Source organism: Narcine bancroftii, chromosome 3, assembly GCF_036971445.1.
Source record: "Narcine bancroftii isolate sNarBan1 chromosome 3, sNarBan1.hap1, whole genome shotgun sequence".
NCBI classification, from domain to species: domain Eukaryota; kingdom Metazoa; phylum Chordata; class Chondrichthyes; order Torpediniformes; family Narcinidae; genus Narcine; species Narcine bancroftii.
Window position 1 is genome coordinate 217394331 of NC_091471.1, and position 14099 is coordinate 217408429.

The 14099-nt window shown below is 44.2% G+C and overlaps 1 protein-coding gene across 3 annotated transcripts in view; it reads right to left on the reverse strand.

Annotated features, from left to right (window-relative positions):
* The window catches only part of sec24d (SEC24 homolog D, COPII coat complex component), a 291170-nt gene that overhangs the window by 191163 nt on the left and 85908 nt on the right, over positions 1-14099 (reverse strand). For all 3 annotated transcript variants that reach the window (XM_069926602.1, XM_069926600.1, XM_069926601.1), the window contains exon 5: positions 6302-6586. In XM_069926602.1, the coding sequence (XP_069782703.1) occupies positions 6302-6586 (285 nt within the window). The remainder of the gene's footprint in view (positions 1-6301; positions 6587-14099) is intronic.

Here is a 14099-nt window from a genome sequence, read left to right on the forward strand (position 1 = left end):
TACCTTTGTTATCTTTTTTATTCCTATCTAGGTGGCCATACTCCCTGGACACTGCTCTCACACTCTGTTCCCCACCCCCCTGCCAAACTAGTTTAAACCTTCCCCCACAGCTCTAGCAAATCTGCTTGCCAGCATATTGGTCCCCCTCCAGTTCAAGTGGAGTCCGTCCCTCTTGTAAAGGTCCGACCTTCCCCAGAAGAGATCCCAATGATCCAGAAATCTTATCCCTTGCCCCCTGCACCATCTCTTTAGCCACGCATTCATCCTCCACATCCTCCTATTTCTACCCTCACTAGCTCGTGGCACGGGCAGCAATCCAGAGATTACTACCTTGGAGGTCCTGTTTTTTAACTTCCCACCTAATTCTACATAATCCTGTTTCAGGACCTCATCACCACTTCTAACTAAGTCATTGGTCCCCACATGGACCACGACTTCTGGCTGTTCTCCTTCCCCTTGCAGAATGCTATGTACTCGATCAGAGATATCCCTGACCCTGGCACCAGGGAGGCAACATACCAACCTGGATCCCCGATCTCGTCCCACAAACCTTCTATCTGTCCCTCTGACTAATGAGTCCCCAACTACAAGAATCCTATTCTTATCCTTCTTTCCCTTCTGAACCTCAGGGGCAGCCCCTGTGCAAGATACCTGACCCCCACCACTCGTCCCTGATAGGCTGTTCCCCCCAGCAGTATCCAAAGCCGAATACATGTTGCTAAGGGGCACTTCCACAGGGGTACTCTGCACTGGCGCTCTCCCTCCTTTCCTCATAGTTACCCAATTCCCTGACTCCTGCCTTCTAGGGGTGACTGTCTCCCTGTAACTCCTCTCTATCACTGCCTCTGCTTCCCTTACGATCCTCAGTTCATCCAATTGCAGCTCAAGCTCCCTAACACGGTCACTCATTTTATGCAATTGGATGCACCTTTTGCAGGTGTAGTCATCAGGAACAGCTGTGCAGTCTCTGATTTCCCACATCCCACAATTGGAGCACTTAACTACCCCAACTGACTCCATTTCCTCCTTTCTTACTATAATACCCTTAACTCATAAGCTCCTTCTTAGCCCCTGCTCACCGAAGTCCCTCGAGCCATCTGTGCACTAAATTCCCCAATGTACTACTGGGTGGAAAATCTTTACAGCCTCATCATCCATCTAAAATTCCCATTCTTTATTAAATGCACTGGCTCAAGAAACAAATTCAAGGCCAGAGGAACTTCTTGGAGAGTTGAGGGGGAGAGAGATGGTGGCGGAACATGGCCACCATTTCCCGGTGGTGCCAGGAGGGAAAGCCTCAATTATCAGTCAGGTGATCAATGGGAATGAGAGTCTGGTGAGTTTATCGCTTTAAGGTACCTTATCAGCCATAGATGGGGGGAGATGAAGCTTGCAAACTTGGAGAATGGGGATTCAGTACTAAAGAAGAGTGAGTGAGTAAATTAAAAGGGATCTCCTAGAGTTGGGCTCCCGACATCAGTCCTGCTCAGCAAATCTTCTTTAAGTCATGAAGAAGTTGGACTCATACACACATTTGAAGCCAGCTGTGCAGGAATGGTCACTGGGGTCATTGGCCTACTCCGATTAATTGAATAATTCTGAAAACGCCTGAGATCTTCAGGAATTGCACTTCAGACACCTGGAAGAACTCAGAAAGAAAACTGCACACCCCTTGCTGCAATACCCAAGTTTTAGTATTGATTTATTTTTCATCATAATCAAGATGTTCACGGACATTTTTATATCTAGGAACAGACACATTTTAACATCAAATTCTAACTTTCCATTGATATTTCTAAGGGATGAAAGACAGGGTGTGAAGAAGTGTATAGTTATACATCTATACCTCGCTGCTGTCATCATGGAAGACTCGCACCACTAGGTTCAGGAACAACTGCTACCCCTCCACCATCAGACTCCTCAATGACAAATTCAGAGACTCATTTAAGGACTCTTACTTTTGCACATTATTTAGTACTGAATATTTTTTTCTTCTATATTGCACAGTCAGTTGGATTCCATTTCTTTCTTTGATTACATTTCTCTCCTTTGTATATGTTGTAAAGGATAAAATCTTGTTTTTGATTCTTAGTTAATTTTGTGCCTGTCTCTTTAAGATCATTATTGTTTGTACTGTTACCATAGTGATTATGATGTAATATGTCATAATATCCATCCAGGCTAACAGCTTGTCTCTCATTCTACAAGATGTGAAGGAAGCACGAGGATGAGAAATTTTTCTTTAAATTTTTGTATCTCTTTAAGCTTTTGTATCTCTTTAAATTTTTATATCTTCATATACCTTTCCTATCTCTATCATACAGTAAATGCTTTATTATTCACTATTATGAAAGACTTGTTGCGAAGCTATGAAAAATGTTTATCCGTTCTATCAACGAATTAAAACTACATACAGTGACAGCCACAGAGTTTGATTTGTTGAATTGAAGAGATTGAAATTTGGGATATTGCAGCTCATGCTTTGGAAAATGATACTCTGAAATTAGGATATTAGAATAAGGAATGTGTTGTCTATATACGTACTTTTTCTCGAGTACAGTTTTGTTTGCACTACTGACAAGTAGAAATTCTGCCTGGCCCGCACCAGAAAGAATCTCAGGATGGTGTGTGATGTCATTTTTGTACTCCGACAGTAAATCTGAACTTTGATGTGTGTCCTTCCTCCCTTTTCAACCTATTACCTCTTGCCAGTGGGCCTGCGCTCCTCTCCCTCCCCCTCCTCCCACCCCCTTTTCATTCGGGTGACTGGTTTTCTATCTTCTTCTTTACAAAGTGAAGTATGCCATTTGACCTGCTGGGTTTCTCCAGCATTGCAGTTTTACTTTATCTGAACTTTGACTGAATTTCCTTGGAGATTCAAGAGCCTCACACATCAATAGGAAAAAATGTAAATAATATTTACAATCAACTTAAGTCTCTGAAACCAGCACTGTTAATCAGCTACTGTGCCTGAAAGTTATGTGTACGTTCTTTCCATCTGTTGGAACTTGGAATTAGCTGACATTCTGGTTATATGGCATATGCATCTACTTACAGATTTCTATTGACCTTTCACAAGTCATGGACGGCTCAGGGAAATTTTGTCTGTCAGGCAATGTAGAAAAAGCAGCTCTCAGGATTTTAAAAAAGTATTTAATAGAATCTAGGTTAAAGTTAAAGGAATCCTTTGAGAATGTTTTCAATTAAATTTTAATTTAGACACATAGCATGGTAATAGGCCATTTTGGCCCACAAGCCCAAGCTGCCCAATTTACAACTCATTAACCTACACCCCTGTATGTTTTGAACGATGGGAGGAAACTGGAGCCCCCAGAGAAAACCCGCACAGATATGGGGAGAGCGTACAAACTTCTTACAGACAGCACAGGATTTGAACTACGGTCCCAATCCCTAGTTCTGTAAAGGTGCTGCACTAACTGCTACGCCAACCATGCCAATCTATTATTTAATCCAATTCTTGGATTTTAGTTACAGTACACAAAATCCCAAAAGGAACTCAGCAGGTCGTTTAGCATCCATAGAAAACAATATACAACTGACGTTTCTGGCCTATCTTCAGGTATTCCAAAAATCAGGAAGTTTCCCAAATAAGGGGAGTCGAAGTGAAAGGGGAAGGAGCAGAGGCTATACAGATGGGATGGGGGAGAGGAGAAAGGAGCCGAGTGGGAGATGAAGGGGGCTGAGAAAGATGCTTCGTGATAGGAGAAAGGAAGGAAGCTAGAGAAAGGGAGTTAGAGGGATGAGGGAAAGGGAGAGAATGGGGGGAGGTATTTATTGGAAAGTGAAGAAGTCAATAATAATGCCATCTGGTTGGAGTCTGCTGAGATGGAATACAAGGTGTTATTCCTCCAGTTTATACGTGGCCTCAACCTGGCAGTACATGAGGCTATGGACAGACATGTTGATACAGCAATGGGTTGCAGAATTGAAGTAGTTGGCCACTGGGAGGTCCTTACTATTGCACTAACAGAGTGAACATGCTCAATGAAGCAATTCCTCAATCTGTGTCCAGTCTCCCCAATGTAGAGCAAGCCAGAGTTAAAGAAAGCTATAGATGACTCCTGCAGTTTCACAGGTGAAGTGTTACTCTCAAGTAACAATCCGAGTCTCAACATGGAAAAGATGAAAGAGATGATCATGGACTTCAGGAGGACCAGGAATGACCACCCTAAGCTACACATTGTTTATTGTCATCTGAATGTACAAGTGCAACCCAGCAAAGCACCTTTCTCTGGTCCTCAGTGCAAAACACGCAGGCAGACATAACACACATACAGACAAACAATACTTATACAGGACAAGTTTTCATCTATAAAAATATCTAAATGTTGCTGAATGAATATGGTTAGTGTGACCATTTCCTTTGATCATTCAGTATTCTCATTGCCTGAGGAAAGAAGTTGATTCTCAGCCTGGTGCTCCTGGCTCTGATACCCCTGATACTCCCCAACTGGAGCTGCTGAAAGACTGTTTGGTGCCCGAATGGTAGTGAAGGAGGAGGTGTAAATGTTGTCACAGGGGTAAGTGCCGGGGGGAGGGGGATGCGATTGGTGGGAAGGGATTAGTGTTCTGACCTCCACCTTTCCAGCTCAGGTCACACTCTGGGATCCCAGTGCTGTTGCTGGACTTTCTACCATTTCCTACCACTTAATATTTTTTTCTATATATTTCCTCTTTACTCAAGTATAAGCTTTCCTCATTGCCACTCATGATCTATCCTACTCTCCCCAACCCAGGTCTACTTTATCTTTAAAAACTCATCCATTCAGTACTTCAAGTCCCCCAGCATGAGGCAGGCCGCTACTACTCCCAGAAATTTTATTGAAATTTCAAGATTTCAAGATCCCTTTATTGTCACCAAAAATGTAATATTACACAGACAAGGGGTTGCAATTGGCATTGCCCGGTGCCCTTAACAAAAGAAGAGCAGCAAACGAGTCACCGAGTGTCCATGGATTCAATTCCAGCACTCCCATAGCTACCACAGCCTATTTGATTCTTCGGCAATCCTGAGTTCCAGATCCTCTGATAAGATCAGTAAGCCTTCAGCACCCGAAGCCTTTTTGGAGCCCTTCTTGCCCTCAGCACCCTCTCGAATCCCAGTTCTGACAGCTGGTTCCCATGAGCCAGTGTCCAGCAGCCCGCAGTGTGGGTGGGTTCTTCAATCACGTTGCCCGCAGCCTGTGTGGGTCCTTCAGCCACTGAGCCTGTCATTGATCCACTGCTGTGGCCACCTTCCCTGTAGGATAGTCTCCCATGGTTCTCCTTCTCAATGGTGGTGGGGGTATTCTCCACTGATCAGGTTTCCTGCGCCGCTCCGCTACTCCCTGAGTGTCTACAACCCTTCGTGACCATTGGCCAGCAGAAGTGTTGCCATCTTGGGCACAGACCCCACAGTTACAATATTTTAATTTAAAATACCACTGGCTGTTTAAAGCCTGTATAGCGCCGCTCATATTGAGACTGGGTGAATGGACCCAGCAGAGCAGTGCTGCGTCTCTGCTCCCTGCTATCTCAGGTCTACACCAACAGCAGCACTGCCATTTCAGCGGGTTCAGCGGCAGCAGCACCATTTTTTTAATGAAAAAAATCCATTTCTTATGCCTTTTCTAACTTAGAGGACTGGACAGAATATTCTAGTTGGCCTTTTATGTGATAACTTAAACTTATAATTGGTAAAAAAAAATGGTGGTGTTGTCAGAGCTCCTGTAACGGCAGCACTGCCTCTGGTGCAGATTTGGAAGAGCGGGCAGTGGAGATACCACCTTGATTTGCCTTACAGGCTCTCAAGGTGTGTAAGCCATGCCATGACTGAGTCTCCAGCTTGCTCTGTATTTGCCTTTTTGCATTGGTAGTAGACTTCAGGAGGCACCTGGTCTTCCAGTATATCTCAGAACCTCCTTATCTGAACGCCACAGATCATAGTTTCAAAAGTAATCTACTGGGTATAAATATTTCTCAAGGGCTTGAGAATTTAACAGGGCTGCACAGATAGGTAGCATGCTTCTCTCATTTAATGTCTGTTTTCTTCAGCAATTTTCACATAAATTCCACATTACTACAGCAAACTTGTTGTTTCAGATAACAATTGTAATTACATGGTGAATAAGTCCCTCTCACAGCCACACTTGAATAATTCTGATTGACCCCAGTACCTGAATACTAACACCTGTCAGTCACTATTGAACATGCTGTAGGGCTCAATCTGACACAGACCACTGCCAGAATAATGGTTTGATAATGTTTTAAATGATGAAAAAAAAATAGAAAGGGTGCTTACCTTGCTGTGGTAAGTACCCAGCCATGGGAGGCTGACCCACACCATGCTGGTAGCCAACATTGCCTGGATTCAATCCAGCAGGACTCATGTTCATTCCTGTAGCAGGAGGAGCAGCCCCTCCAGGGAACCTCGTAGCTACTGGGGCTACAGGTGCAGCAGACATTCTTTGGGTTGGACGAGATGAAATAGGAGGCAAATGTTGCGGTAGTTGAGATCCTTGGAATAAAGGCTGGAATGATGGTCCAGATAGTGATGGGTCACTTTGTGATGGTGCTTGGGAAGAACCTATATAAAAAACAGGAACATTTTAGAACAAAACTTCACTTAAATGCTGAGGCAAGAGACAGCAGATCTAGAGAAAAAACAAACAGCTCGAAAAAAATCCTAATCCAAAGTGTCAAACTGCAACATCAACCACCTGTCTGCCTCTACAGATGCTCCCTGATCTGGTGCATACCTTCAGCAGTTTGTATGTGGCTAAGTAAAATGGCTGTTTTCCTTGGATCAAACACAGGCCTATAAGTGATTTTCAGAAATGAGTAGCAAGTGACTGTCCTTCCCGAAGTATGGCATCAAGAACTCCTGGTAAAAATGATGTCAATGGGCATCAAAGTACTTTAGTGGCTGGAAACATACAGCTTAAAGGAAGTGGTCATTTATTCAAGTCAAATTTATTATTATCGGATTGTACAAGTACAGCCCGATGAAACAGTGTTCTCTGGTCCTCGGTAAAAAACATACAGACACACAACCAGACATAACACATATGAAGAGAAACAATATATCTGCAGGACAAGTATTTATCTATACAAATAAAAAAATAAATATTGTTTAATGAATATGACAGTTTCAGATGATTCATGTGAGCAGTTCGTTTGGTCGTTCAGCATTCTCACTGCCAGTGGGAAGAAGCTGATCCTCAGCCTGGTGGTACTGCCTCTGATACTCCTGGATCTATTTCCCGACAGGAGCAACTGAAAGATGTGTGTAAGGTAGAAGGGGTCCTCAATAATTTTGCACACCCTCTTCAGACAACAATCCCAATAGATCATGTCAATGGGTGGGGAGGAAGACTCCAGTGATCTTTTCTGCCTCTCTTATGGTCCTGTGGATTGATCTATGATCCATGTCTCTGGTGCAACCGTAGCACACTGTGATGCAGCCGGCCAGATCGCAGTCAATAGAGCTCGAATAGAAGGTTGATGCAATGGTGGTTGGTAGCCTTGCCTGTTCAGTCTTCTCAGGAAATACAGTCACTGTTGCACCTTCCTGACATGTGAGGAGACGTTGAGTATCCTTCATAGGTCACTAGTTAAGTGAACTCCAAGGAGCATGGTGCTCTCTACTCTCTCCATTACAGAGTTGTTGATGTATAGTGGAGGGTGGTCATTCCTGATCCCTCTAATGTTCCCAATCATCTCCTTCGTCTTGACCACGTTGAGTCTCAGGTTGTTATTGAGGCACCATTTCACGAGAGTTTACTGATAAGGCTGACTGCTGTTGTGTCATCTGCAAATGTGATGATGCTGTTGGAAGTGGATCTGGCATTACAGTTATGGGTCAGTAGTGTGAACAGGAGCAGGCTCAGCACAAGTCCTGAGGTCCGCCAGTGGTCAGCATGACAGTGCTCGACATTCTGCTAAAGACCCAGACAGACTGTGGTCTTTCCATTACGAAGTCCAGAATTCAGTTACAGAGAGGGGTGTTGAATCCCAGTGAGGACAGCTTCTTAACCAGCTTCTGGGGAACGATCGTCTTAAACGTTGAGCTGAAGTCAATGAAAAGCAGCTTGGTGTATGAGGCATCGTTCTTTGGGTGAGCCAGGGCAGAGTGAAGTGACAAAGGTATAGCATCGTCTGTGAAACATTTTTTTCTATTGTCAAATTGAAATTGGTCCAATGTCTCTGGGAGGTGTGCTTTGATGTGTTCCATCACCAGATGCTCGAAGCATTTCACATTGGTGGAGGTCAGTGCCACAGGGGGGTAGTCATTGAGACCTGTTATTGTCACTCTCTTGGGTACCAATATGATGGTGCTGTCTTGAACTCTGTGGGAATGATGGACAACTGCAGTGCAGTGTTGAAGATTTCCATGAAGACCTCCGTCACTTGGTCTGCTCCGTCCTTCTGTACCAGACCAGGTAGGTTGTCTGGTCCGGCTGCCTTGTGTGGATTCACCTTGGATAAGGTTCTCCTCACCTTGGCCTCAGCTATTCAGTGGACCAATTCATCAGGGGAACACAAAGCTTTCTTTGGCATCATATTGTTCTTCCTATCAACCATGCATATAAGGTGTTCAGTCTGTCCAAAAGGGAGGTATCATTGTCCGTAACTTGCAAAATTGTCTTGTGATCCATTATAGACTTGATCCCTTGCCACATGCGCCTCGTGCTGCTGGTGTCACACAGGTGTCTGTGGATATTCTATACATACCCCTGCTTTGCCTTTCGGATTGCATGGGAGAGTCCAGCCCTGGCTGATGATAGTGCCACCCTATGCCCTGTCCTGAAGACAGCATCATGAGCTCTGAGAAGGGCCTGGACCTCTGTATCTAACCATGGTTTCTGGTTAGCCCTGATTGTAAAGCATTTGATCTTGGTGACATCCAAATGCAGTTGCTGATGTAGCTCGAGTACTCCTCTATGATTACATGACCACCTTAGGTGGTCTCAAAGTCATCTTACACTGCTGATGTGGCTACCCCCCACCTGGCCATGTCCTGATCTCCCTATGAACTGACCTAGTTCATTTTGCCAGTGGTCTGTACGCAAGGGATAGCGGGACGGATAACCAAGGTGGGGGCAAGGTGCAGCATTTTATGCACCAGGGACATTGGTGTACACCCGATCCAGGGTATTCTCTCCTCTGGTGGCAAAGCTCACATGCTGATGAAACCAAGGTAAGACCGTTTTAAGGTTAGCGTGATTGAAGCCGCCAGCCATAATCATGGCGCTGTCAGGGTGGGATGTCTAGACTTCGCAGATGGCATTGTAAAGCTCATTACCCGAAGGTGAAATGTGGACTGCATAAATTAGCATGGCTGAGAATTCCCTGCACAGGTAAAAGGGTCTGCATTTCACCAGGAAGTACCCTATCTCTGCTGAGACATAGTGCACCAGTTCCTGTTGATGTAAATGCATCGAGTCTTGCCAGAAGCAGCAGTGTCTCTGTCTGCCCTGAAGGAGACAAGACCATCCAACTGGATCGCTGAGCCTGGAATGATGTCCTGGAGACACATTTCTCCAATCACCAGAGCACAGCAGCCCTGCAGTTCTCTCTGGTTCAGATGCAGCCTCAGGTAGCCCATTTTCTTCTCCAGCCATCTTATATTTGAGAGTAGGATCGTCGGGAGCTCAGGTCTGAAAGCATTAATTCTCATTCTAACCCCTATGCTGGCCCATTTTCCATGCTTCTGCCTTCTCCAACAGTGGCCTCCCACGCGTCTCCCATGATCCTCTCCACTGTTTGCAGCTACCTGTGGGCCCTGCGTCAATAGGTTTAAACCGCACAGAATCTTACCAATGCAATCCACTAATTTGGAAGACTGGTTCCTGTTTTGTATTTTGATGAGTGTTTCCCAATCACAGACACAACGTTAGGCATCCCAGCACCAAATATAGCTGCAGGGGTTCCTTACAGCCTTACTATCCTCAGCTGTTTTGACAGCCTTCCTTCCATCATACGATCAGAAATGGGGATGGTCACCAAGGACTGAATAATATTCGATGACATTTGCAACATCAGCAAATGAAACTGTTTGTGTTCATAGACAGGAATGGGTTGAGTAACATACATGTGATGGAAGGGCCAGACTACGATCATCGTCAATGACAGGCTATCCAGCTACCCTTGATATTCAATGGTAATATCTCTGCTGCATTTCCCATCATTAACATTTTTATAATCAATATGGAGGCAGTCCAGAGGAGGATCACCAGGTTGATCCCGGAGATGAGGGGTTTGACCTATGAGGAGAGACTAAATCGTTTGGGATTATACTCATTTGAATTCAGAAGAATGAGAGGAGATCTTATAGATACATAGAAAATTATGAAAGGGATAGATAAGATAGAGGCAGGACAATGTTTTCACTGGTAGGTGAGACCAGAACTAGGGGACACAGCCTCAAGATTCAGGGGAGTAGATTTTAGTCGGGCATGAGTAAAAACTGTTTTTCCCAGAAAGTAATGAATCTGTGGAATTCTCTACCCTGGGAAGTGGTTGAGGTTACTTCATTAAACATATTTAAGTTTCGGTTAGATAGATTTTTACATAAAAAAGGAATTAAGGGATATGGGGAAAATGCAGGTAGGTGGAGTTGATTAGTGATCAATGATCAGATCAGCCATGATCTTATTGAATGGCGGAGCAGGCTCGACAGGCTGGAAGGCCAATTCCTGCTCCTATTTCTTATGTTCTAATGGTCAATCCACACTCACCTCCTAATGTCACAAAGCCTTTCCATTCTCTGCAAGGAGTGTCGTGCACTAACTTCAACTTGTTTTGATGACATTTCAAAAATACTCAAGGAGCTTAATACAATGGACAAAGCTGAAGCATGGAAGACTGAAGACGCTGTGATCGTAGTGAAAACATAGAAATGCTGGAGGAACTCAGCAGGTCTCACAGTGTCTATTGGAAGTAAAGATATATAAGCAATGATTCTGATCTTGAGCTCATATCCAAAATGAAGGTTATATAATTATACATCCTATGGTTGCTCAGAGACCAGCTGAGTTCTTCCAGCATTTCTGGTTTGTACAAAGGACAAACTTGTCTGTTTGATCGGTGACCCATCAAAGACTAAATACGTTCATCCCTTCCACATTGCGCTGCAGTGTGTACCATCATCGAAGTAAAGATCTTCTCTGAGTCTTTTCTCAATGCAACCTATTAATTTTACCTCCATGATGTTCAAGAGCACTGAATGCATTGGTACACCACCTTAACTCAGAAATATATTGGCACTGTTTTTAAATATAGGAACTCCCTTCCCAAGGGCGCAGGAAGAGTACCTGCTTGAGAAGGATTGTCAGTCAGTCAGGGAGATAGTCTTTATTGTCACTTTAACACTAGGTTCCACGTTCCTGAGACCACAGTGATTTTACAAAAGCTACTTAACAAAAACAGTACTACATACAATTGATTAATCAGAGATTAGACAATGGCACAAGTAAAGACTGGTTACAAACTTGATGGTAAAAGTGTCCGCCAGTTCAAATGGAGAAGAATGTTTGGCCATTGCGGGCTACTAGCCGTGAAGCCATCACAGGTCAGGTTACTGTCTTCTCCAGGTCAGGGGAAAACAGGCAACCACACAAACACAGTTCACGGAGCACCCAATAGCTCTGGTGCTGTCCGCCATGAGCCCCAGGACAATACATCTTCTAGATCTCCGAACTCACCGCAATGAGGTCCAAGGCAATGCATTTCTAGTCCTCAGAACCTGCCATGGCTCCGCAGCTCCAGTCGTAACCGGACACTGCCTCCAACTCTGCCGCTCCATCCCCTCCTCTTGACCTCTGGAAGTGGACACCCCCGATGTTGACCTTTAGAGCCTGAGAATCCACTGGACCACATCAGCACTGCACCTGTAGCTCTGTTCTTCAGAGGATAGGTTCTCTGCAACTTTGGAGCATTGTGATGGTTGAGGAAGATGGCTCGTCACCACCACGCCAAGGGAAATTTGGAAAGGATGACAAATGCAGACCTTACCACCAATGCTCAATTCATAAAATAAACAGAAATTTATTGAGAATTTCAAGAAATTGAAACCCATTAGAAACACTTCCTGAAAGGCGGCTCTCCTCAGTCCTCCCTCAATCAGTCTTGAACAAGGAAGTCAACAGAGTGCAGGAATGAGTTGTCAGACATTTGTCAACATGTCCGAAAAGAACTTCTTCTCAGATTGACAAGAAAGAAAAACAAGTAAGAAAAGCAAAATGCTCTGTTGTTTCGCCTCAGTGGGAGTTTAGCATCGTGGTATCATTTGGGAAGAATAAAGGGCATGAATGCTTGGACCTTTTCCAAATGTTTATTTAATCCCTTGAACAATTCATACGAGGAGTCTATGGAAAGAGAGATCAAGTGTTTTCTTCATGAGAGCCTCCAATAATCCTTCACCAAAATGTTTCACCAACTAATAACCAACCGTTACACTATCCAGCAGCAATTGAGAGAGAAATAAATAAATGTGTTAAGTTTAACACAAACTTTCTTAACAAACTAACAAAAATAGAATTAACCCGATAAATTTAACACCTGAACACCAACCTTAATGGCAACTCTATAGATGTGGAAAAAAAAACCCAGACCATTACCGTCTAAGCTCAAATGCCCCAAAATATCAATAAAATTCCCAAAACAAAGCCCCCAAGTCAGTCACGTCAAGTCTATCAGTCAAGAGAGGAACAGCTCACGGTTCTGGTCTCCAGGCTTGGAATTATTTGTTTCCTTGCCCACTGGTCTTTTAGTTCAAGGCTGTATCCAGATGACCATGGTGCTTATGGACTTTCAATCCATTACGGGAACACGAAACTTGCTTGAGTTTCGAATGTGGCAACAACCACCTTTACTTCCTTCACCTGGGAATTTTCATAGTGGCCTCCTGCTCACCACATGAGGTTCACTCCTCCGAAGCCCCTGTTAGGATTAACAAGTGACCTCATGAATCACATGAGTTTTTCAAGGCCCTCTTTGGGGTTAACAAGTGATCTTCTGTCACACAAGTCCTCTCAGTCTTCCTTTTTCCACTGAGACTACTGGATGAGTACACTGACATACTGCTCCAGACGACAGTGCTAGCACCCATGAACAAAGCAGCTCAGCTGTGGCTTGCTGAAGCTGCCGTGCGAGCACGCACAGTCAGACCGACTGTCTGACTGCCTGCAGTGCAATCCACCAACTAACCTCTTCAAAATCAGCATACTGGGCTTTTTTAAATTCCCAGTGCATGCCTCCACCTCTCCCCATTGCTGAAGAGAGGTTAACAGCTGCAGGCTCACTCACCTGCGAGCCCACGGACTTAGAGTGCATGGTTCCCGTGCTTTGACAGCTGTCTAAGTTTCCTAGCGGTAGCCCAGAGCTCCTATAGCACCTAGCGGCTGTCAAATCCCCTGCAGTAGGTTCAGTCCTGTCCTCAGTCAAAAATAATATTGTCCAGGGTCCATAACACCACCACTGCATGGCTGGAGTAAGTTAAAGATGTAAATTTAGAGATACAGCACGGTAACAGGCTCTCTGTCCTAATGAGCCTGCACTGTCCATGTAAACAATTAATCTACTAACTCGAACATCTTTATTACATGAGAGGAAATCAGAGCACCTAGTGGAATGCCACGTGGTCATGGAGACAATGTACAAAATTTGTACAGACAGTGCTGGATTCGAACCCAGGTCGCTGGTGCTGTAATAACATTGGGCTAACCACCATGTTGCATTATGCATCCTAAGGGAGAAGTTTTAACTATTTCAGAAATTATAACTGAATCCCCTGAAGTTATCGGGTGAAATTTTGAATAATTAAATCTTTTAATTATTATAATTATGTGAAAAATGTTTTATATTTGCAAAGGGTCAACCTCTCATCAATGGAGAGCAGAGGGGAAAGTCTCTTAATAATTCAGAAATATGAAAGGGCTTAATGTTTTGAGAGCAGATGATCTTGATGCTTAAAAACCCACTGGTCCTGCTCCAGAGGATACCTATCCCAGGTTTATAGAAACCTTCCTTTGGGTGCAAGCCTGGTGATGAGCAAGTAGATTTCTATCTCTACATTGTCTGCATGGTCTCCATAATTC